This window comes from Neodiprion lecontei, chromosome 6, assembly GCF_021901455.1.
Source record: "Neodiprion lecontei isolate iyNeoLeco1 chromosome 6, iyNeoLeco1.1, whole genome shotgun sequence".
Taxonomy (NCBI): Eukaryota; Metazoa; Arthropoda; class Insecta; order Hymenoptera; family Diprionidae; genus Neodiprion; species Neodiprion lecontei.
In genome coordinates, this window is record NC_060265.1 from 6,042,457 (window position 1) to 6,068,091 (window position 25,635).

The following is a 25,635-nucleotide window of genomic DNA, read 5'->3' on the forward strand; positions in this document are numbered from 1 at the left end:
CTGACAGCTACCGAATTTGGGTTTGCGCGAAAAACGAATTGAAATAATTTATTGTAAACGTGAACCAGGAACCACGGAGCGCTTATCCTGGAAGTCGAGAAATTTTATTAGCGGACTGACAGCTACCGAATTTGGGTTTGCGCGAAAAACGAATTGAAATAATTTATTGTAAACGTGAACCAGGAACCACGGAGCGCTTATCCTGGAAGTCGAGAAATTTTATTAGCGGACTGACAGCTACCGAATTTGGGTTTGCGCGAAAAACGAATTGAAATAATTTATTGTAAACGTGAACCAGGAACCACGGAGCGCTTATCCTGGAAGTCGAGAAATTTTATTAGCGGACTGACAGCTACCGAATTTGGGCTTGCGCGAAAAACGTATTGAAATAATTTATTGTAAACGTGAATCAGGAAGCACGGAGCGCTTATCCTGGAAGTCGAGTTTCACCGCGTAGCGGACCCGAAGCGCGGGATCCGGGAGGTTGAGAACCCGGTACTCGAAATACGTAGCGGACCCGAAGCGCGGGATCCGTGAGGTTGAGAACCCGGTACTCAATATTTGCGGAGCGCGACTCTCATGCGACCGCTCTACCGCGCGGTTGTTTCCCGACTGAGGAATTCGGCTAGCTGATTTTGAATTGGTGACGTCACTTTCTGAACGTCCGACATCCAAACTATGGTTTCGAACTTTGATACTATGTATGATGATGTATGATGTACGATGTATGATGTATGATGTATGATGATATGATATGATGTATAATGCTTTTAGTTTTCACGTTTCATACAAGAAATACACACTTCATCTCTCCTGCCGATTCCAGACTCAAGCGGCCAGGCCCTTCCATTGTCAGCCGGTGACTAAATAAATATCCTTCAGTTAACGGGTCAGCTAATAACGCAGTCGTTCTGCGACAGATGGATGATGAAAAATTTCGCTCCTATCTTTCAAATGTGTGTTGAAATACACTCGAAGTGTTAAGAAGCGTCGTTCTTTCTCTCCCTATCACCTTTCTAGGTCTTTAAATCACTACGCAGCGTTAAATACTATCTCATATACGAAGCATCCATTTCATCTCGTTCAAAATTAGCGCATCCGTGATGTATTGCAGTTACTCTGAATTTTTTTCCATCCGAATACTTTTCGAAAAACATTTCTGCTCCTCCACCCAACGCAGATACTTCACTTGCGACCAGCTAATACAGCGTTTCGATTCTATGCCTATGAAAATTCAAGATCGAGAGAGCAAATGAAAAGTTGTTGGAATAATTATGAATACTAATGTTATGGAATACATCGAGCGCGCGTCGAATAGAATACCATTTCGAAATGAATAATTCTTCTCTTTTCATATCATAGCTGATCTAGTAATATAGTTGAATAGGATGGTTGGAGGTGTTCGAAAATGGTAGGACATTTGAAAAGTTAAAGTCGACGATGATCCAGTGCATCAATTTTTTCGTTACAGATTTTCTTTTCCCATGAGGCATAGAGTATTCAACAACGATAATGCAGTCCTTAAAATTCATCATTCATCTCTGTCTGGAAAGCTAATTCGCAAGGCGTGGTATTCTAGATATGTCAAAACTAAGCTAGCGGCACGTGTTTGCATTGTTAGAAAAATACCCGTACTCTACATACACTGTTTCTAATCTTTTGCTACATTTGGTTTAATCCCCATGCTTCCACAGCACGAATAGTCGGAAATGTTTTTGATTATCCATAATAAAATAAAAGAAGTAAGAAAAGCTTAAATTTATTGTTAAAGCTCCAATGAATACATCAAACTGCGGTCGAATCAATTCATTTATTATTTGCACATGACCTCTGTATATTTGATAAATTATTCCTAAATACATTGAAACATATGTATTTATAATGAAATATCATGCAATGGGCTGTGTAAACTATAAACTATAATTTCTATCAAATAGCTGCTTTCGTGTCAACAGGGCTTTGAGACTCAGTTAAGTTGGATCTCGATTTTTGCCATCGTATGTAGGACATTGGGTTACAAGAACAAATGCGAATTACGAAGAACTCGGTATTAGAGATAAGGATATTTTAGTTCAAGTATACCTATACACAGAAATCCGTATGTGAATATACTAAAACCTCTGTGTTTATTATAAAAATCTACTTTTAAACGTGTGGATACATGTATACATATACACACGCATAAGTATACATATACATATATACACATACATGTACATAAATAATTGCCAAGAAATCAGAAACACTCACAACTTGTCGCAAATAGAGTAGAACGTAAGGTTAATAATATACAAATTACACAAGCACACCATAAAACGTGGCAAGGGTAATCCTAGTGCAGTGATTGTATAAACTGAAGAAATATACATTTACATATACATGATATAAATTAATAGTCTAGAAAAGAGTATTTAAAGAGCTTATCTAATTCTGATCTTGTCACAGTAGATCATTAACATAATCAATATACGGCTAAAGCTGTATTAGCTACATTCACTATTAGAGATAATATTTTTTATCCATTTTTATAGTTATTTAATTTCTTGTACAACAATTTTTCAAACTTCACCGCAAAATGCCCAACGAGTTCTCGTAGTGCAAATACGAGTCCAATTACCTTACAGATGGCATTACATTGATTTTTGCCTTCTCGCGTCGAGTTATAAATACAGATAAATCTCAATGTGAGCTCATTTCTATAAGATTTATTGCAGTGCTATATTCGTAGCTGTACCTGATATTCTATATTATATACTGTCCTAAATTTTAAACACACAGCACAACAATGGCTGAAAACACAATGGCAAGAAGAGAGGAGCAATCTTCATCTTAATAAATCTTTTCTTCTTTATACGTAGCACAGCGATGTCACGTCGGAGGATATGTACTAGTGGATCACTAGGTGTGGCACAGAACTGAAACATAATTGTGTTGAAAATCTTTAACATCTCTCACAGAAAGTAGGTACGTTGCCAGACCTTATATACCAACAATGAATATTCATGGAGGCTATATTCATAAATACTTACAAAAGTAAGCTAATATTAATAATAATAATACTCAGCTATTAAAGTTTCGCTGAGCGCTCCGACCAAGGATTCCATTTCACCGAGAAGCTCTGTTAATTAATTGGCCAGTTGACAGCTGACGCAGTTCTGAAATCAATTGTCAACATGAAATTCCAACTTCAATCAAGACCGTGCAAACATAGATGTTTTGATACAAATGAAGACAAGGCGATATTAGTATACAAGTTAAGAATTCTTGATCTTATTACTTTCTTCGTAGAAAGGTGATCCTAGAACCTCCTTACTTCTTTCCAAAGTTTCATCCACATCCAGTAGAGATCCTTCGGAGTCAGCAGACCGTTCCATTGACGGACTTTCCTGCAATGCGGAATATTAAAAATTAGTTATATCTTGCAATTACAACGTTGAAGAAAAATGATTAAGATATAAGCGCCAGTTAAGAAAGTTCCTGACTAAAATTACTCTGAGTAAATAATATGATTTAAAAAGAGCAGAAGAAGGCGGCAGGGTGTGGTAGGAGGTGGACGGAGATGGTTGGTGGTGTTTGGCGGGGGCAGGAGGGGGTAGGAAGTGTTTGGCGGTGGTTGGAAGTGAGCGGCGGTAGTCGAGGAAATCGAGGACGACGAGGACAACGAGGCGGCGGAGGAAGAAGAGGACGGGGACGAGGTGAACGAAGAGGACGAAGGTGGTCGGAGGTGGGAGGAGGTGGTTGACTACTTCTGATACTAATTCTTCTCCTGATCCTGCACCTACTCTTGATCCTTCTCCTATTTGTACTTCTACTGCTACTCCTACTCCTACTCCTACTACCACTCCTGATCCTATTCCTGATCCTACTCCTACTCCTCCTTCTGAACCTACTTCTATTCCTCCTCCTGATCCTGATCCTACTTCATCAAATATTATAAAAATGTTGAACTCACCGAGCACAAACCCTCATCTTCCTCGTCCACCTTGTTCTCCTAGTCTTCCTCGTCCTCCTCCTCGTCCACCTCCGACCACCGCCTACCACCTCCAACAACCACCGATAACCACCTCAGGTCATTCCTGGAATAGTGATAAATATTTTCAGTATAAAAACACGTCAAAAATATCGTGTAAGGATTGATATAAATGATTAATTAATTAATATTAATAAAATTTATTTGCGCATTTGAAGCTGCTGAATATGTGCTTGCGCGAAAAATGAATTGAAACAATTTATTGTAAACATGACAAGTTCGAAAAATTTTAGAATACAATTAAAATTGCCATTGAATATTATAAAAATGTTAAACTCACCGAGCACAAATCCTCGTCCTCCTCGTCCATCTTGTTCTCCTCCTCTTCCTCGTCCTCCTCCTCGTCCACCTCCGACCACCTCCAACCACCGCCAACTACCTCCAACAACCACCGATAACCACCTCGGGTTATGCCTGGAATAGTAATAAATATTTTCAGTTGACGAACACATCAAAAATATCATGTAAGGATTAATATAATTAATTAATTAATCAATAATATAATAAATTTTATTAGCGCATTTATAGATACCGATAAAATATGATTACAAATGCCACTAAGTATTACATAAATATTAAACTCACCGAGCACAAATCCTCGTCCTCCTTCTCGTCCACCTCCGACTACTTCCAACGACTACCGATAACCACCTCGGGTTATACCTCGAATACTAATAAATATTTTCAGAACACATCAAAAATATTGTGTAAGGATTAATATAATTATTTTATTGACATATTTTACCGAGAAGATTGTGAGCAAATTATGAAACATTATAGAAATTTTATTGGCGCATTGATAGCCACTGAATTTGGACTTGTGCGAAAAATGAATTTAAAGAATTTATTGTTAACATGACAAGTTCAAAATATTTTAGATAAAATATAATTACAATTGCCATGAAATATTATGAAAATCTTATACTCACCGTGCAGAAATCTTCGTCCTCCTCGTCTCCCGTGATCGCCAGCAAGCACCCCTAACCACCTCCGTCCTCCTCGTCCACCTCGCACTCCTTGTTCTCTTCGTCTTCCTTCACCTCCTCGTCCTCCTCGTCCTCCTCGTCCTCTCTCTGAAGTCAAGTTTCACCGGGTATCGGACCTGGAGCGCAGAAACCACTAAGCTTGTCCATGAAGTCGAGGTGCACAAAGTAACGTACCCGGGACACAGAAACTACGGCGCGCTCGTCCCTGAAATCGAGTTTCACCAGGTAGCGGATCCGCAGCGCAGGATCCAGGAGGTAGAGAACCCGGCACTCGAAATCTGCGGAGCGCGAATCTCGTACGTCCGCTCTATTGCACGGTTGTTTCCAGACTGAGAAATTCGGCTAGCAGATTTTCAAGCAGATCGATGACGTCAAGAGAAAAAAAATGTCGGGTGACGTCACTTTCTGAACATCCGAACATCCAAACTTTGATTTCGAACTTTAATACTATTTATCATGTATCATGATGTATGATGTATGATGTATGATAATATGATATGATGTATAATGATTTCAGTTTCTACATTTCAGACAAGAAATACGCACTTTATCTTTCCTGCCGATTCCAGACTCAAGCGGCTAGGCCCTTCGATGGTCAGCCGTTGACTAAAGATATATTCTTCAGTTAACGGGTCAGCTAATAACGCTACCGTTCTGCGACAGTTGAATGATAAAAATGTTTGCTCGTACTTTTCAAATGTGTTCAAATACACCGGAAGTTTGAAGAAGCTTTGTTCTATCTTTCCCTATCCAAAAAAAAAGAAAATCGCCGACAATCACCTTTTTAGGTCTTTTAATCAGGACAATGCATTAAATACTGTCTCATATACGAAGCATCCATTTCATCTCGTTCAAAATTAGCGCATCCGTGATGTATTACAGTTACTCTGAATATCTTTCCATCCGAACACTTTTCGAAAAACAATTCTGCTTCTCTACCCAACGTAGATACTTCACTTGCGACTAGATAAAACAGCGTTTCGATTCTATGCCAGCGAAAGTTTAAGATCGAGAGAGCAAATGAAAAGTTGTTGGAATAATTATGAATACTAATGTTATGGAATACATCGAGCGCGCGTCGAATAGAATCCCATTTCAAAATGAATAATTCTTCTATTTTCAAAAGCCGTATTATTGTAGATAATCTAGTTTGTCTCTTAGAAAATTATAAAATTTATAGTATGCATCACGTATTAATCCTAATTGTATCATATAATATCAATATCGTACATGGACCGCATATGCATATATACTTTTTGGTCTCTGCATCGTTATCATATCTGATCTGTTATTATTTATGATGTATGTATAAATTTTATTCTCTCGGGTACCTATACTTCAATTGAATTACTGTTTTGCTACGAATTTTGGAAGAAATTTATTCTCGTTATTAATTTCTTGTATCGCCGACAAGTCGGTAACGCTTCAACTCGATAAGTACACACAGGCTAAGTACTAGCTTGGGCTTACCATTGCGAAGACTGTGTTACTCGGAAGGTGAATGCAGCCAGCATCATGTCGAAATCGGTAACTCTCTGATGTTCTGCAATAAGTTCTCAACTCTACAGCTGGAACATCTCAGGGAGCGAAAGCGTACGACGATTTTCGGTTGTCACACCAAAGCCCATTAGGGCAACCGTCTTTATATTGTTCAGTCAACGTAGGGGGTGTTTGAAGGAGGTTGGTGGTGATCGGAGGAGGTCGAGGAGGACGAGGACAACGATTACAACGAAGGGGGGTGGAGGAGGTGGATGAGGAGGACGAAGGTGGTCGGTGGTGGTTGGAGGTGTTCGAAAATGGTAGGAGGCGGTAGGGGGTGGTAGAAGGTGGTCGGAGATGGTCGGAGCTGGTAGAGTAAGGTAGGAGGTGTTCGGAAATGGCAGGAGGTGGTCAGAGCTAGCAGGAGGTTGCAAGAGGTGGTTGGTGGCGGTAGGAATTGGTCGGCTGCGGCAGGGGGTGCTAGGAGTCGGACGGAAATGATAGAAGTTGTTTGGTGGTGGCTAGCGGTGACCGGAGGTGGTCGACGACGACAAAGGTGGTCGGAGGTGATTGGCGGTGGACGCGGCTCCGCTTTTGCTCACGGTGATGACCGAGCTGATCGACATTTCTAAGTCGCAGTTGACAAGTAGTCTGACGTACTCGCTTTGTACCGACTCGATCTCAAGCTTCTATACCGACACTACTTTGGCTGCTACGAATGTCGGTGCGAGCTCGTTGGGTAGAGTCGATACGCTTTCAGGCCCACCTGAGCCCGCCTGCCCGCCGAAAACTGCACAAAAATTTACCCAGGAGTATCAGTCTTCGTGTTCTTCAGTCAACGACTTGTGTCAAGATCTTACCAACGGAGACTTAATATTGACTCGAATGTGGTAAGCTTCTGTCGATAACTGCTAGTGTACTATCTGCTCTGGGCTTCCTGACAACCTTTCACTTAACGTCAACGATGGTTTCGAACCAAAGAAAACGTGTGAATTGCTAATTCACATTGTCAAATGGTGCGTACCAATTAATAAAAAATAAATAACCATTTGCAGAATCATTATCACAAAAATGGCTCCAGCACTTTACCACATTTTTATTTTGTATCTAAATCACGACTTTTTCCCAGTTTCAAAGTTAGGTTAACAAGTTCAATAATTCGTGTTTTTCAGCTTCGATTACCCCGTAGTTCAAACAATTAATATTGTTCAAATTACACCAATTTATTGAAGTTACATTAAATTGTGGGATATGAACTATAACCGTGTTCTCGACGACGCAGAGAAGTAATCATCTTTCTTGTTTTCCAAGGAGGAAAGTCAGAAGCACTGGAGCCCTTACGCTCGAAAGTATGATCCACTCAAAGCTGGCAGCATAGATGGCACCGACACAGTACCTCACGACAAGGCGGTAAGTCGAGCCATCGAAGCGCACTATGAACCGCCCAGGAATCTGAAGTCAAAGCCAGAAAGAACCTTGTTTGTGGGCAGACTAGGATCTAAAATCACAAAGCACGATTTGAAAGAGGTTTGTTGATGAACATTTGCCATAGACAGTACTCGTGTTTTATTATAATGCGACTAAAAGCCATGTTGACAATTGAGTTAACTCATTTACTTTGCAGTGTTTTTCCAGACAAGGAGACGTGCTGTCTGTCAAATTGATCGTAGATGTTGTGACAGGACTTCCTCAGGGCTACGCCTTTGTTGAAATGAAGAATGTAGAGCAGGCGCACAGAGCTGTAAGTCGACTTCACGACGTTTCACTCAACGGTTGTCGTATATTCGTTGATTTTGAATGCGGACGAACTATGAGCGGATGGAAACCCAGACGATTAGGTAAAACATCAAGTATTGAGAACTTGGCTTATAGTTTTGTTGAAAATCTAGTCGTTCAGGATGTGAAAACTCTAGTCTCCTTGTATATTAAGAAATAAAAGAACGATAATTATTCAAGCACTCAATAAATGTATACAATGTGTAGAAACACATGAAACTATAAATAAATGTGAAGTGTGAGAGAATCAATCAATTCCACAATTAAATTCAAATCTTTTTATTATTTTAAAGGTGGCGGCTTCGGAGGTAAGAAAGAATCTGGGCAGCTGAGATTTGGGGGAAGGGATCGACCTTTCAAAAAACCTATTCTACCAGTGTACAATCAGTGAAGCGAATTGCCAAAAATCAAATATTCTAATTTTATTTCCATGTAAATAATGTAATAAAAACAAGTGAATTCCTGAATAAATATTTTTTACAAATTGATGAGGCTTGAAATTTTTTTCCCCAATTGCGAGATATACTACGGCCATTGTTTGTAGCGATTGTATTTTTTAACAGATATCTTGACGTATAAAATGAACTAGTTTCTAGCGATCCGGATCTCAAGCTATTCGATGATTAGTAGAGCAGAGCTAGAAACTGTAAAACAGCTGTTTGAAAGCGACAGAAACAGCGGCAGATCTCGAAATACGCGTTTTACACGTACATCATAAATAAATGTATTTTTAAAGCTTACATTTCAGGCGAGAAAGCCGAGCTGCTAGCCAACGATAAGTTACGCAACGTTACACAAAGCTCACGAAATCTTGGGGTCGATGTTTTACGAAGAATTGGGTAAAAAAAAAAAATTTCATCAGCGTACCAAACTGTATAAACTAATCACATTAGTCCCGAGAACAATTACCGAAGAGCCCATTCAAAATTATCGCATAATTATTAGCCGGCATATTGCGAATCGTAAATTGTATATTCGCCACTTTCGTTTCGTCCTCGTTTTTCCTGTTTATTCATTTTATTTTCCATTACATTAACCCGGAGATATGAAATATAAGGACAATAGTGGAATTGTATTAAGACGTTAGAAAAATTGAAAATTTTCATTACTTCCCATGGCTAATGTGCAAATTTCAGGAACAACACTCGTCGACGCTTTTGAAGAGCGCAGCTTAATTATATTTGCATCGTTATCAACCAACTGTCTATCGCGATGAATCATTAATTCAGTGGAATCGTGGATTTTTAAATCTGATGGAAGTTTTTAGATACGGTTAATTGAAAATGATCCTTGATGCGTGTAACAGGCAAATATTTTTAGCACTGATTATAATCTTGATCTGACGTAACTGCGTGACGCGATGGTGCGTCAAAGCCGAACAGACGTCGAAAACCGTAATTGTGATAAAATTAGGGCCTGTAGAGTCCTGCAGGAATAACTGGATCCCGTTTCTTTTTATCTCTTCGTTGAACCTGTACGAAACGACAGCTAAGGATGTTGGGGCTTGAGCATCCAAAAACTGTTGACGTCGATGCATGAGACGAGCGCTGTGCAGGGTGACCTCGTTTCGCAAGTCGGACAGCATTCTGAAATAGGGCGAAAAAGCTCGGGCGTGATTTTAGAAGTTCACCTAAACTCCTCGATTTACGACAAGCAATATTGATATCCGTCGACGATCAGATTTTCTCATACAAACTAAGAGAATGGAAAACAAGCCGGAAGGACTGATTTTTCGCGATATATTTTATCGCCATAAAAAAGGGAAAATCTGTCGGTTTGTCCGACAAACTTTAGCGGTCATCTCGAAGACGACGGAGTAAAAAATCTGAAACTGATACAACTTGGCGGCCAAATGAAAAAGTTTTGAAAGAAAAATTAGAAAATTCTTTTTTTCTGAAAAACAAAGTATTCTTAAATTTTTTAAAAATAAACGTATAAATTGGAAAAACGTAACATATAAACACACCGAGATTTGTCTGAAAATCTGTTTTTTTTTATTCTAGAAGTTCGAAAACGTATAGATTCGTTGAAATTATAAAAAGTGACTTTCGATAAACACAATAATTTTCTTATATCACGAAAGGTCGTGAAAACTTATAAAAACAGGTTGATACGACGAAGTTTTCAAAACGCGTTTGACGCGTTTCGAGTTTTTGGACCAAGCCACTCACGTCAGAGTTGACGCATAGCTGCGATAAACTAGCTTTGCGGCGAGAATCGGAAAGATCAAGTAACCGGATACATCGGGTGCGATATCGACGTCTAATTTCAAACCGTTTGATAATTCTCGAAAATTAGGTGTAAGATTCCTTCGATTTCAGAAGATTATTTTCTGCAAGTTCACTGAAACATTTTTTTGTTCCATCGTGTTGGCATCGTTATATACATAATTTTAGAACATTGTACCGATGTAGATTACGACCAACAAATGTCAACATTAAATTGATTGAAGAAAAAAAAAAAAAAAAAGAACATTATTTTTAGTTGTTTTGTAAAAAATAGTCTTCCGAATAGAAATATGTGCCACGCTACAGTAACTTTGAACCAGTCAACTAGATTTTCCATCACTTCGAAACTACTCGAATCGAAGCGTCGAAAAGGCCTCTGTTTATAATCCCTTCGTTTTCTATTTTTATATTTCTAAATAGATCTTCGCAGGTAATTGGGAAAATTGGTACAAAGCATCGATTTTCGGTCAAAATCGTTCGTAACAACGAAGCTTGCGTTCAAATCATCAAATCGCATATTTGAAATAAATCCAGCCAACGACAACGCCTCTCTTAATTCCCGACTGATTGCCGTCCCCCCCAGCGTCGATCCAAATTCCTTAAGATCCAGCGGCAAGCCTCGAAGATAAAAAACCTGATCCTGCAAATACCTAGGCGTGGTGGGGGCGCGTATTTATCCGCGTCGGCACAACATAGTTCTAAGGTGCACGCGAGGCTCTCCTGCTATCGGTGAACGATGGCGTCCGCGCGAGTCGCAAACCGCGAGAGCAACTTTATAGGCGTCGCGACGCCCTCCCCCGCCATATATGGCCGCGACGGCCGCCGCGCTTCGCGCTCTCCCGAGTCGGCGGAGGCCTCGCGCATAATATTATATCTGAAACTCCGGGTGTCATCGGTTCCCCGGTTTGGGGAAACTCGGGGCGAGCTTTCCCGGCCGCGAAATCCGGCTCGAAAATATCCCGGGCAAAAAAGGGTGCCGATTAAGCTTGCGAAGCTCGCATCTCTGCACGTACCGCAATGCCCGCTGACCGCAAACACGCGTATATTTGCACGCCATGACTAAAGATGGATCGTCCCGATATTCAGGGTCAACGTTGGGTCAGATCAGGCTGGTCGTTACGTCGTCCGTGACCAATTAACTCCTCTACAGCTACGGCTACGACTACGGTACTTTTCTCGCTCCCCTTTCTCCGCTGTCTCTTTTTACCTCCGGCTCGCGGTAACGAGGCGAGCTTTAGGCGCTGGGGTGAAGAGGGAGCTTTTAGGGGGCGGAGGGATCCCGACGAAAATAGTTGCGGCAGACGCGCGATGCACGGCTAAAACCCCATCATCGGGTAAGCCGAGCAAACGCGACCGTGCTTCGCATCTAATCGGTTCGATCTCGCTGTGCGGAGAATCAAGGCTCTTTGCTGCATCGAACCTCGCGCCTAACTCCTGAGGTAAGTTTACCCCGGATAGACGGACGGGGTGAGGGCACGACGGGGCTTTTTCCCCCGCCCTCTGCGTCCCGCGGATCGCGCGAACATCGGCGTCGGCTCTCCTCCAGGTTTCGCGGTTCTCTTCAATCGAGTAGCGTTATTAATAACTTTGAAAGAAGAGTCGGGTCGGGTCGAGCCTCGGTTTGGTCGGCTTGGCCCCGGACGCTTACTTGCTCCCTCAGAGCCGCTCTAGCTGTCGCGGACTCCACATTCCACCAGAAAAGCTCTTCCGTGTGTGGTGACCAGTCAGTCACTCGGCTAGGGCCCAACAAGACCCTACGACTCGTTAACTCTAACTCTCCCCCAAGTGTAAGTTTCAACAAAATCGACATCGATCTCGACGTGAGACATCCACGATCGAACAACAATAGTAATAAGTTCCGGCGCCGGCACGAGACGCGAATTTCGAATTCCGCACCGATTCTACTTCCGAATTTGTATCTCTAAAACCGAAAAAATATCATCAACCGTGTCCCCTGTACTCGTACTACATTTCACGCGGCAGTGCATCCCGTTCCCGACGTCGCGTTGCCGTTTCCAACCGTGATATTCCACGCTATCGTAATTACTCGTGAAAAATGTGAAGGACAGTTTCAGACTATGTATAATTAAGTTGTACGGGCAATGGGGTTACCGGGTGATGGTGGGAAACGGGGCAGGGGAAGTTCAAGAAAAACTTGATCAAGTGCAACCCAACCGCGACTGGAGAACGGGAAAATGGAAGTCGTTCAGCACGAACGAGGAATCAATGGCCGGAGCTATCCGAGAGATTCCGGGCAGTGTGGCCGTTGAAGGCAAAGTGAATTTTCCGTTGAACCACATCCCCCTACATGTTTCGACGTGTATACCGGAATCAAAATCAGCAAGTCATAATCGACTCGAACTGGCTTCCGCTTCTAAACGCTTTTAAGAATCTTAGCGATTATTTTGGCGAAACCGTGTTTGCGGAAAATTCTCTTTGCCCTCGACGACCGAGTCGCTGTGTAAATATCTGCAGGCCTTGCAGTTTATGAAATGGTTGTGCGTCTGTGCACTCGCAAAAGGTGCCGTTTCAACAATGTTCAAGCGAATCAGTGATCGTCGACGTTTCGTGCTTGCAATATCATCGTCACGTCAACCCGGAGAACTACCGCAAGGTTGTGTAAAACCTGCTGAGGAATCTCCGAGTCGACGGTCCCCGTCTGGATACCCGTAAAGTCGGACAATTTTGAAAAAAAGGAAAAGCACGAAGCGTCAAGTAAAAGCTCCAAGTCCAAACCGCGGACGGAAGAAGCTTCCGCCGAGCTGTACAATCTAATGGTGGCGCATTGAAAGCTCTTTCTGCTGCTGAGATCTATAATTAGTTTGGCGGGTCCGTCGTGAAGGGTGGGAAAAGGGGCGGGGGATAAGGTGAGGGAGTCGGGGAGGGGGGAAAAACGTCGGTCTGCTCGGCTCCATATAGAGCTTGCGACGAAGAGCGGTGTCGAAGCGCTATCGGATTACCGCACCAGCCAAATCTATCCGTCGAGCTTAACCAGCCCCCGGATTGCCAGCCGGTGGAACGCAGGAAACCCCGCGTTGTAGTAAAATTTTTTTTTACACGGTGCGAATTACCCGAAATTCCGTGTCTTATTTTATCCTGCGCGTAACGCACGCGGAATAATAGGAACCGGATATAAGCGAAAGCTGGGGGTCGGATAAGTTATTCTAGGACCTGAGGATATTCGTAGTTTTTATACTCTTTATCTCTGTTTGTTTCAGACCCATAACAAGCAGCCAACATGTCCGACGACGAGGACCAATACTCGTAAGTATTTTCACCCCACCGCAGATCCTGGACCTTAAGGAGATTTTTCCTCGTCGCGATCGCAGCCGTTGTGAAATACCGCGAATGTTCGAAAAGTACATGCCGAACACCGTTGAATGAGAAAATATGTAGCAAGCTCGACCGCAAGCTTTTCTCCCACCGCAGGGCTCGTCAATTTTCATTATCGAATATGTATACTCGTAGTTTTACAATCAGCGGAGGTATGTTTTATGGTGAAACGGAGAACGGCGTGGGTAAATTTTTTTTTTTTTTTGCAAAACATTATCGTTGTCTTCACCCCGTCGTTTTAACCCTGATATCCGTCTGCATTCTGTTTTCTCCAAGTACGTAACCGAGTTTTTTGTACACCCAAGTTATTTTGTGCCCTACGATAAAGTTCGCGTTTGTATTCACATATATATATGTACGTTTTGCCCCGCGAGTCAACCCTTCAAATTCCCTCTGTTACATATGTTATATATGTATGCACCCTGTCACTGTCAATGTTTGTGAAAGAGGAAAAAAACCATGTGTCCGTTTGTTGATTTACAGCACCGAGGAGGAGGAGGAAGTCGAGGAAGTGTAAGTGTCACCCCTTTGAGTATCTAATAAAAGCGTTATGTAACATGACGAAGAATATTATAAATATATATATCTATAACACTCTTCATTTACATACGTTTACCTAACATTTCTCAACGTAACTCCGAAACTATCTGCATCCTTTATACTCATACATGTGTGTTTTTTCTCTCCTTTTGCAGGAAGTAAGTGCAGCCAGATCTCTTCACCGTTCGACAACTGTCTAATAATTCCTTGAGAGCAAAAAGCAAACAAAAAAAAAAAAAAACAAAAAAAAAATAACAGTATTTTAGTAAAAATTCACGAGTATAACTGATCGATTTTACACGATATATAATACATACTTACACCTGTATTTAGAAAACTAGGTATCTAGTCGTGTATACGAATACAGAGTACGTAGTGCACAGTAGACACATATAATAACTAAAAAGTATAAGTAGCTAATCAGCCTGCATGGGATGTACCTATACATATCATTGTGTAGTTTAGGTTTTCATCACTCGCTTGAAAAAAAAAAAAAAAAAAAAAACGAACACAACACTTTTTTCGCTAGTATTTAGGGATACGTAACATACAAATCATACATACGAACGCATATTTGATTGGAACAAAACTAGGATGGACGTAGAATTGAGGAGGCGCCGGGATTGATAGAATTTTACGCGTGCGAATAATATTGTCAGTGCGCATTGCAGTTATCAGGTAGAGGAAATAGAAATAATACGGCAACGAAAATCTAAGGTATTTCGGAAGAGTCGAAGAGTAAAATAAAACGTAACAATCTTTCGATCGGGCAGCGCAAATGCTTAAAAATACGATGGACCGACGTCGGCGTCGCCGTAAGCCGTCGCCCTCGTCATTCGGGATAAAAATAGCCGGCTCGGCTACCGTTTGCTATTATAAATAAATTCAAGATACGTATGCATACATATGAACGAGACTCTGCCGTTTATTACATAGAAACGCTTCAACATTTAACGCGTACGGTTATGCAGATTACAAAATCGTACTCGTATACGTATACAAATATACGTATAATATTCATTTGCAGTATATTTTATATGTGTATATCTAGCCGGAGCGTTGTTACAGAAATTAATATCACAATTTCTAAAATATCTATGACCGACGCGTGCATCTGGTAATATTTCGCGGCTTGTTACACCTGATAAGTAACCAGGCATGCCGGCTGTAATCCCGAGCTGAGTAGCAACTGTAGGGTCGCATATGCGACTTAGGTAATTATAGTATGTAAGCCGTCCTCGTATTTAGGCATGAGGTGTCGTTGGAATACCGCGGTGCGAATACATACACCCTTTGGTTTCCCGGCAAGGAGTTGACTTTGCAAAATTCTAATAGCAATCGTATTCTGAAAAACGGAAATTTTCGAACAAAAATCGATTAATCGCGGAGATTTTACTGGCTTTCTTTTGTACGACTAGTTGCAATTCAAATAGATCATCAATTATTAAAACTCCTTGTATATGAATACAGAAATTTGCATATTACTTTCTTTTCTTTTTTTTTTTTTACTCAAATGACTAAATTGTCGTAAGGTGTACAAACTTGATCGTCTATTCTTAGTCCAATGAAACTCTATACGACGCAGGAAATCTAACTGAGCAACTGTATTCACTTCGATTACACATTATTGCAATAACTGTGATCTAAATCAAAATTTCAAAGAATTGTAAATTACATTCACATAACTACAGATTTTCTTCGTCGAAAATGACTTTTGCCTACACGACGAAATGACTTTGATTAATGCTGGAGAGGTTTTACGCTCACGTTTGTCACAGTCAACAAATTTCCCGAGGGAATCAGGCAATGTTTCGCAACTCCCGCGGCAAGGTTCCTCGTCGTATACCCCTCAGGGAATGTTCGAAGAATCGAAGTCTCTGATATACTGTACATACTAACAGATCATACAATCAGCCTACGATAGTGAAAAACGAAACCAAAGAAAAAGTTCAAAAACTCAAAAAAGAAAAAAAACCATTTAACAAAATTCAAAAAACAAATCACTGACTCTGGTATGTATCTCTGTCTCTGTTTCCCCGCACACTCAACAAACCTTCCAACACACGAAACCAACGCACCGCCGTACGAACGAACGTGTACCTACCCTGATCACGTCTGTCTGTCTGTCGGTCGGTCGGTCGGTCGGTCGGTTCGCGCCGCGATCCCTTGATTCGAACGAAACAGGCACCCGGAGAAGAAGATCGAGTAAGTTCTATCACTCACTCACTCACTCAATCACTCATTCACTCGCTCACTCACTCACTCGCTCACAAACTCTCTTTTTACTTCTCTCAAACTTACCGTCTATTTCCTCTTCTATGGAATATCTTTCTCTCTCTCTCTATTTTTGTCTCTTTACCTTTTCATGTTTCTCTCTTTCTCTTTCTCTCTCTCTCTCTCTCTCTCTCTCTCTCTCTCCGCGTCCGTGTAGAGCGTATATGAAACACTGCGAGAAAGATTTAAATATTTTTAGAATCAGAATAAATTGTGGCACAAGAAACTCATGAGTGGAATTAAAGTTGTCAGTAAAATATGTTCTGGTTACTGCAAAGTTATGTTTGTTATTTTTTAGTATACTAAATTTTTTCGGCTGAACTAGGACTTGGCGTTAATTTTGGTTTAACCAAAATCAAATTATCGAAACAGTTGAAATAATTTTAAAAAATACTACAATTGCGCGTAATGAAAAAGAACGGTAACGTGTTGAGTCATTCTCGTTGTTTATCAAAAACCATACTTCTATCGGTTACGGCAAAAATGAAATTAGTTTCGGTCTTTACAGTAACAATGATATTGGAAATTTCTCTCAGTGAATTTGCGTGAGGCAAATTTCTGTAACGCAGGTACATGCCACGGTCCTTTTTCCCTGACATGTACGCAACGTTTCGATTTTCATTTACGCTTTCATGTACGTACTATACGATTTTGTCCGTCCGCAGTAACCGCAATTCATGTACTTCTATGTCTTTGTACATCTATGATCTACATCTATCCACCTGTCTCTCTTCACACACATTACAAATTTTTACATGCCGTTTTATACTTGAGCCGATTTGAACTTTACTTCGTTATTTTTATTAATACGCATATTATTCATTCAGTTTTTGTTTTTGTCTTTCATTCTCTATGCACCTATTTTTATTTTTTTGTTCCCCTTGTCTTCGATTCGCTCATTATTTTCGTTTGTAATATCAATAATGTTATTGTACATGTAACCGCAACGCAATTGTTACCTGTTACTTTTTTTTTCGATAATTTATTCACTGTATTTTTGTAACTTTTTTCCTCATTCACTTCTTTGGCGTATTTTTTTATTATTTTTCGTCCGTCCGTAAGTCCGTCCGTCCGTCGTGTACGTCCGTTTGCGCCTACGCTGAAGAGCTCCGCAGGAATGTTTGGGAAAATGAAAGATTGTTGTGTTTGTCTTGTTTACTTATTCTTCCACCATTTTTTATTTATTTTTTTCAATCACACTATTTTATCCATTCGTTTTAAGCTGTTGCCATTTCTTTCTGATCATTATAAATTATACTTTACAGTGTCGTTGTTCAATGCTTTCACATATCGCATAATCAATTTATTATGCACTTCAAATCGCGTTGTACATTTTATGCATAATACATTAAAATATATGAATATATGTGCAGCTTTGAAGTCGATGTTTTTAATGCACATCGCTGTCGTTTTTTTGTTTTGCTTCTATTTCTGTTTCCACTTTTCATTTTCGACTTTGACTCTTTGCCTTTTTATTCATTTTAAAACCAGCACTGTAAAATTCATTGTTACACGTGTATACTTCTGTTTTTTTTTTGTTTTTTTTTCAACTGTACTTGTGACTTGTATCTTGTATTTGCAACGCGAGCTTTCCGTGCAGTTTTTGTTACGTGGGTACTTTCAAATTAACGGAGATGTGACGTTTATACATTATTGTTCATTTATATATATATATATATAATATATTTATTATTATTGGTACGATGGTAATGATGATCATGACGATGGTAACGGTGATGAAGATGCGAATGAAGAGTAAATGGAGACCATGACGATGATGCAAGAATAGCGATGCGAATGAATTGATGCTAGTAGATGACAAGACATGAACTAACTCAAATTCGAAAAACCCCAGAGAATATTATAGAATAACAGAAATAATATAGCAATATCGGTAGTTGTACTAGCAGCAGCTGTAGTTTTTCTTTTTTTGTTTCCCCCATTTGAGTTTTACCCAATGAATTAATCGTATGCATAACACAAAAGTAGTTATTATAATACGTAGGAAGAAATAGTGAAACGGTAAACACTACAATGTTTATGACAATGATATAATAACAAGAGTAGTGAATTATCATAATATATAGCTGCAAAATTAACAAGAGTAACGATTGTTGAAGGGAATGAGTAAAGCGGCCATATCATACAAAATGAAAATAACACAACAACTGCAACAACAAAAAATTTCCCTGCAACACGCACACACACACACACACACACACACACACGCATACGCACGCACACACGCACATATCCGAAATAACAAAATTAATAACCAAAGACAGAATTTCCAACGATCTTTAACGATCGCCACATTATATGAGACACTCCACAATTCCTCCTGACAGCCAATTCAAAATACATGCATAGGAGATACAATTACTTCGAAGATTTGCGCAAAACCTACATAATACATCTTTGCTAATTTATTGAGCTACACGGGCTGTAAAGAAGCGATAAGTACGTATACATGTATAATGTGTATACTGCAGTAGCTGCTAGTCTATAATATCAAGTGCCAGCATTGAGAGATAGGAGAATCAAATACGTCTACGTCGTCTAGGTATAATTCTAATTAGCGATTGTCATTTATTAGCCATAGTCAGGTGATAATTGTTCGTTCGTAGCTTTAGATATCACGATTATGCTGATGATGATGTAGATTATGATGAAGATTATGGTGATGATGATGATGATGGTGATGATGATGATTATGATTATGATGATGATGATGATAATGATGATGAAATGAGGCGATGAATTAATAATAATAATAATAATGACGATGATGATGATGATAATAATAATAATAATGCGCACAATGAAATATGGTGTATAATAATAATAATCATAATAATAATGAAAGTAATAATAATAATGATGATCATTTGAAATCGTTAACTTCGGGATGAAAAATAAATTGTTAATTAACTCAAGTTTTGCTTTCTGTTTTATAGGGGTAGGGCGTCACAAAAGTAAGTTGACCTCGAGGTGTTCAAGCTCGTATGACGTGGTGTTACACGTGAATAATACTCGTTGTTCCTCACCCATATGTATAATAATTATTTTATTTATACCTGTGCACGTATATACGTATATTATTTTCTTCGATTAAGAACCAATGCTCCTCCTCAATTAATTCTTCAATCATTAACGAACGACGATTTGGTATTCTTTTTTTTTTTGTTTTTTTTCTCTCAATCTCATCTTGCTCTTCAAATTCTCATTTGTAATACACACGTGAGGTACATGTACATATTACTTTTATATTTTTGTGTCTTATATCTTTGTCAAGTTTTTTTCGTTTTTGTTTCCCCGTGATTTGATTTTTCTACCTCTACAGTCCACGGTTTTTCGGCACTATTTTTTTATTTTTCACCCCTTCTCGTTGGTTGAATAAAATTTCGATAACGATCGACCGAGACGCGTGAATTTTTTGCGAATCAAAGCGGTAGTAGCGATTCTTCGCGTAGCTGTATTCACACAGTTTGAACAACGTCAAACGGGATAAATATTATGATAATAACGGTGAAAGTAACGGGGGATGGATGATAGTAACAACAACGATCGCACTGAAGTTACGTTGTAAAACCGAAAATAATTACTGGCGAAATTATGCGAATGACAACCGTTAAAATAATACCCGTATTTGTTACGAGGATAATTATCCACACCCAATACGACAAGGGTGCGGAGGTGAAATACATCGGTGAAATTTATATAACGACGGCAGAGACGAAGTTGGAACGGAATGAAATTCTTGCTCCAATTATCCGTCCCCCTGTCTCATCGTGACTATCGAATAAATTCTTCGCTTACCCAGCCCTCCTCGCCCGATGCAAATTTCCTGATCCCGAAACTCCCGACCAACTGATATATCATGGACCTGGATTAGCACGGCAAAGGCATTCTGTGAACGTGCATACCTGTAAAGCCTGACTCTAACACTAATCCTCCAAACGTTGTCGTAAGCCGACAATGTAAATATAACAAGACGTGCGAAAAGTGCTCGTAATTTGACCGCATGCCGCCTGCGCCTGCCAGCCTATACGTTTATTTATTTGCGTGCGTCCGGCTGTCTGTTTGTCGCGTGTATATACATAATATACACGTGTGTGCGCGTGTGCGTGTATGTATATGTATATATATATGTATGTGTACAATAAGTGTGCGTGATGTGTGCATATTGTGTAAAATGTATATACGTGGGGGCGTGAATGCACGTAAAGTCGGGGGAAAAAAAAACAAAACAATATTAGATAAAGAAAGAAGAGAAAGATTTTAACCAAAAAAGGGGAATTCAAAGAAGAAGGGTTGAGTTGAAAACGGATTGATTATTAAATGACGAAAGGGGAAGGGGAGGTTTGATTTAAAAAAGAAAAGAAAAGGGGGTGAAGAAGCACGAGGGACGAGACTAAAACGACTTTTGTTTTTGCTCCGGTGATCTTCAGGGAATCCGGCGAGAACCCCGAGTTCATGAAGGTGAGTGAAGAGAGCATCGGAATATTATAAGGTCTGTCGGTTTTAAAACGTTCCGACGTTCACTAATCACATCGTAATTATTGATTTGCGAGTACAGAGGCAAGAACAGAAGAGAAGCGACCTCGACGAACAACTGAAGGAGTACATCGCTGAGTGGAGAAAACAGAGGTCGAAGGAAGAAGATGAGCTTAAACGACTCAAGGTGCGTGGGTTATAACCGTCGCGTCGTCATTGTGACTCCTGCCGATTACCCGGAGCTAAATAATTTGCATATTTTAACAGGAGAAGCAAGCCAAGCGCAAAATCACTCGCGCTGATGAGGAGAAGAGATTGGCCCAGAAGAAGAAGGAGGAGGAAGAACGTCGCCAGCGCGAAATTGGTGAGCTAGCTTACCTTGTACTGCACTTGAATCCAATTACCGAAAGGATCCCGCTTCGAGCGGTTTTAGTCACGTTCGCGTCATTCGCGCATTACCGCGTCCCTGAATGATGATGTTTAATGTCTTTTTAGAGGAGAAGAAACAGCGGGATATCGAGGAGAAGAGAAGGTGCGTTTGAAGTATATAACGATCCGTAACTTTGATCTTTTATCCGTCGATAAATACGATTTTCAGGTATTTTGCACGACAGTGTTTTAAGATTGTATTTTTTCACGCAGGCGCCTTGAGGAGTCTGAGAAGAAGCGTCAAGCGATGATGCAGGCGATGAAGGACCAGACCAAGAAGGGACCCAACTTCACCATCACCAAGAAGGACCTCGGCGTGAGTATCGATCGGGGTGTAATTTTCGAAGGCACCGTCGAGAGTCGGAGAAATGAATACCGATTTTTTTTGCTCAGGGTAACCTATCCTCCGCACAAATTGAGCGCAACAAGACCACCGCCCAGCTCGAGGAGGAGAAGAAGATCTCCCTCAGCTTCCGTATCAAGCCCCTTGAAATCGATGGCCTGAACATCGACAAACTCCGGTACAAGGCCACCGAACTATGGGACACCATCGTCAAGCTCGAAACGGAAAAATACGACCTCGAGGAGCGCCAGAAACGCCAGGACTACGACGTGAGTCTAATTAGATCACAGCCTCTCCGCCGATTGCCTTGCCCGCTTGCCGATGGTGGAAGTTGATGCTAATTTTACCGATTTTTTCACAGCTGAAAGAACTTAAGGAAAGACAGAAGCAGCAGCTGAGGCACAAGGCGCTGAAGAAGGGTCTCGACCCCGAAGCTCTGACTGGCAAATACCCGGTTCGTCAAATATTTTGCATAAAAAATCGGAGCCGTTGTAACAGCAACGATCACGCGTGAGAAAAATTCTAAGTACATAAGGAAATCTTTATTCTCAACAGCCCAAGATCCAGGTCGCCTCTAAGTACGAACGTCGCGTTGACACCAGGTCCTACGACGACAAGAAGAAGCTGTTCGAGGGTGTAAGTATCAGTAGCGCGGATTCCCAGTGAACGATTTTCGCTGAAAAGTTGAATTCTGCGCACCGGGACTCGCGGAACTAATCGCGAGATTGCCGAGTTTTCCGGTCAGCTTTTCGGGGTGAAATTATTCATCGGGAATCCGACAACTCTGACCGTACGATGACGATATAGCCGACGAATCCGATCGCCAAGACGCGTCCCTGCGTATTTAAAATCGCGATTCGCAAGTCTCGATATAGTCCAGGATGTGCAAAATCGGGAGTGTAAGATACGTAGACTACAGATAAAGAATTGTGTGGTTGCCGATGATTAACCGTGGCGTTTAAATTGAACCGCAGGGCTACGACACCCTTCTCGCGGAGTACAACGAGAAAGTTTGGAAACAGAGATCAGAACAGTTCATGAAACGCAGCAAAAGTGAGTCCCGTGCACGATTGAACAACACATTTTTCTGACCCTTCACCCCTTGACCTCGCTGGCCACACACGGTTTGAATTTGAATGTGTATTTTATTTGCTTTTGTCCTTGGATTACATCACTTTAAGCACACGGTCTCACGTACACCACGTTCACTACACACCAAATACGTTTAATTTTCCCAGTTATACAGTTATACTCGTTAATTTCACTCGTTATACCGTAACCACAAACTAAATTCACTCCGATCTGTCGTGATTGAGAATCTTTTCCGTCCCTGCACGTGAACGTTTTCCGATACGGTATTGACCCGCATAGCCGCATAGCGCAGAGCTCATCGTCGACAGCTACTCGGGACCGATCGAGAGTACGTAAGTGATCGCCCCTAGCATGCCACCTTTCGTTGATGTTCCAGGGTCTCACCGATCTGATCAAGGAGAACCATGAGAAGAACTGGGCCGAACAAAAACAACAGTTCCAGGGACGCCAGAAGGGTAGGTTTGCCTCTGCGAGGACTAGAAGGGCTTCATCCCCCGTCCTCGGTGACTTTCGTCACGGCAGAGTTTCGCTTTTTGGATGACTTTTTTCTGCAACGTGAACGCGAGACGATCGTTGGCAAAGACGAAGAAAGTTAAATGGGCTAGTCGGGTACCATTTGTGGCCACCTATACAGACGTTTGCGTTTATTAGTTTTAAAATCCGACTTTGAGCTAATCTTAGATAGAAATTTTTCATACTCGGTGATCGTCATTGTTTGAAAATAGTTGTCTACGTTGGTCGAAAAGCACTTCTCGATGCCCATAATATCAAGTGGTAACAAAGTGACCAGAACCTGTATCGGTACTAAACAGTTTCTCGTCTTGCCGACGATCAGCTCGCGGACAGTCCGCGATCACCTACGACGGTGTCTAACCTCGATTTTCGAACAACAGCGAAGCTGCCCAAGTGGTTCGGTGAACGACCAGGCAAGAAGGCTGGTGACCCAGAGTCTCCCGAGGGTGAGGAAGACGTGAAGGCCGCCGCCGACGAAGACATCGAGGAGCCTCAATTCGAGCAGGAGGAGGTTGAGGAGGAGGAGGTCGAGGAAGAGGAGGAGGAGGAGGAAGAGGAGGAAGAGGAGGAGGAAGAAGAGGAGGAGGAGGAGGAGGAAGAAGAGGAGGAATAAGCGCAACATCAAAACCACAGTACGAACAGAGGACAAGAAAGAAATAAAATCTTTAAGAAAAAATGATCACAGCGACAAGAATTGCCTACAACAACGAAAGCAAACGCGACGAAAAATAAACAATGAATAATTCACTCTCTCGCCATCATCTCTCTCGCTCTCCGCAACTAACCCGTAAAGGCCCATCCGCCTCTAGTCATGATTTTCATCACTCATCCTTCATCTGTCCGATAAGCGGCAAACGTGACAAGCCTTCACCTCAAACGCCTCCGAAGAAGCTTCGTGTCCCTCGACAACCTTACGGCAGCCGGATTATGCAGGCTGGGGTGCGCCTCCGCACCGTGTGTATAATGCCATACCGTTGAGGGGCGTGTCTCGATTATCACCGTATAATAATAATATATAATATACACTTCACTTATGTCTTAACGTAACGGGGACGCTGCTGCTGCTACTATTATTATTATTATTATTATTATTATTATTATTATTATTATTATTATTGATATATATTATACAAGAAAAGAAAAATGGAGAAGGTAAAGAAAGAAAAAAAGAAAACGAAAGCAATATAAATAATTATTTAAATAAAAACGGTTTATCATATAAACTGCACAGTAATAAACTCTTGATCGCTTTATCCCTTTATACTGTACACTCACACTTGCACCTCCCGCTCATATCTCTATCCGCACTTCCGTCCTCACACACAGACGCGTTATCATTTTCTGCAAAGAGTTCGTTTTCAGTACTGTATATATTAATCATCAAGAGGAAGTGAGTAGGAAAATAATTTACATTATTCGCGTTCTGGATCCAACAATTACGATCAATTATAATTGCACCTTCTTTCGATCAGAGATTCTTCAAATATATTGCGGAAGGTAAGATGCCAATAGATTTGAATGGGTTGAGGTCTAAAACTCCGAATCGAACCAGGAGCGGAGGACCCGCATTCTCATAATTTACGACTCGACTAATGGTGGCGGTAAATCAATCCGCGAACCTTACAGATGCACGTCATCGAGGGAAGAGAGTCATTTCAGTGGCTCGTTAATCCGAAACAAACTAAACAAACTAGCCACAATTAATGACTTTACTCGTTAAAAGCACCGATAAAACCACTGCACCATCGGAGTACCTCTGGAATCGGGTGAACAAATTAGCATTGATTAGTTACAACTATTCTCCATAAAGGATCGCCTCTCTCAACGCAAGGTGTAGCCGATCGTATACCCGCTACCCTAGCCAAAGCGGGCATAAAATTAAAGTTCGAAGCACGTGCTGGTGTCGAATCCACGTGTGTCAGATCCCTGTTTCAGTGCAGCTCTCATCTCGCGAGAAATTGCCTTAAGTGTTTATTTCTCATTTCACGAGTGTGCCAATGCGGGTTTTTCGCTTCACTCTCTCTCTCTCTCTCTCTCTCTCTGTCTCTCTCTCCTTATCTTGTCGTCCCCAGTCAACTATTTATAATAGCTACTAGGTCGGCCGGAGCACGTTAG

The 25,635-nt window shown here is 41.0% G+C and overlaps 2 protein-coding genes and 1 long non-coding RNA gene across 12 annotated transcripts; 2 read left to right on the forward strand and 1 right to left on the reverse strand.

Annotated features, from left to right (window-relative positions):
- Nucleotides 1-2,956: 2,956 nt before the first annotated feature.
- LOC124294965 lies at nucleotides 2,957-4,629 on the reverse strand. Its single transcript, XR_006904871.1, has 3 exons — nucleotides 4,616-4,629; nucleotides 3,278-3,386; nucleotides 2,957-3,155 (listed from the first exon to the last, which is right to left on the reverse strand). It is a non-coding gene; the product is annotated as an uncharacterized LOC124294965 (long non-coding RNA).
- Nucleotides 4,630-7,053: 2,424 nt separating this feature from the next.
- Nucleotides 7,054-8,737, forward strand: LOC107218505 (U11/U12 small nuclear ribonucleoprotein 35 kDa protein). Of its 2 annotated transcripts, none has more exons than XM_046743910.1 (4): nucleotides 7,054-7,385; nucleotides 7,815-8,022; nucleotides 8,120-8,333; nucleotides 8,565-8,737. In XM_046743910.1, exons 1-4 carry the CDS (start codon nucleotides 7,102-7,104, stop codon nucleotides 8,660-8,662), a joined length of 804 nt encoding a protein of 267 aa, XP_046599866.1. In that variant the 5' UTR covers nucleotides 7,054-7,101; the 3' UTR covers nucleotides 8,663-8,737. The 2 variants fall into 2 exon arrangements, with proteins under 2 accessions (XP_046599866.1, XP_015511884.1); XM_015656398.2 differs by having other exon boundaries at nucleotides 7,376-7,511; nucleotides 7,807-8,022.
- A 3,060-nt stretch (nucleotides 8,738-11,797) lies between these two features.
- On the forward strand, nucleotides 11,798-25,172 carry LOC107218509 (troponin T, skeletal muscle). 9 transcript variants are annotated; one of them, XM_046743903.1, is made up of 14 exons: nucleotides 11,798-11,938; nucleotides 13,718-13,763; nucleotides 16,557-16,577; nucleotides 19,604-19,621; nucleotides 21,098-21,128; nucleotides 21,226-21,330; nucleotides 21,411-21,507; nucleotides 21,639-21,675; nucleotides 21,786-21,888; nucleotides 21,966-22,184; nucleotides 22,277-22,369; nucleotides 22,471-22,551; nucleotides 22,890-22,968; nucleotides 23,901-24,677. In XM_046743903.1, exons 2-14 carry the CDS (start codon nucleotides 13,738-13,740, stop codon nucleotides 24,131-24,133), a joined length of 1,143 nt encoding a protein of 380 aa, XP_046599859.1. In that variant the 5' UTR covers nucleotides 11,798-11,938; nucleotides 13,718-13,737; the 3' UTR covers nucleotides 24,134-24,677. The 9 variants fall into 9 exon arrangements, with proteins under 9 accessions (XP_046599859.1, XP_046599865.1, XP_046599858.1 ...); XM_046743909.1 differs by lacking the exons at nucleotides 22,890-22,968; nucleotides 23,901-24,677 and adding exons at nucleotides 23,384-23,579; nucleotides 25,162-25,172 and having other exon boundaries at nucleotides 11,801-11,938; XM_046743902.1 differs by lacking the exon at nucleotides 22,890-22,968 and adding an exon at nucleotides 23,384-23,462 and having other exon boundaries at nucleotides 11,804-11,938.
- Nucleotides 25,173-25,635: the final 463 nt, after the last annotated feature.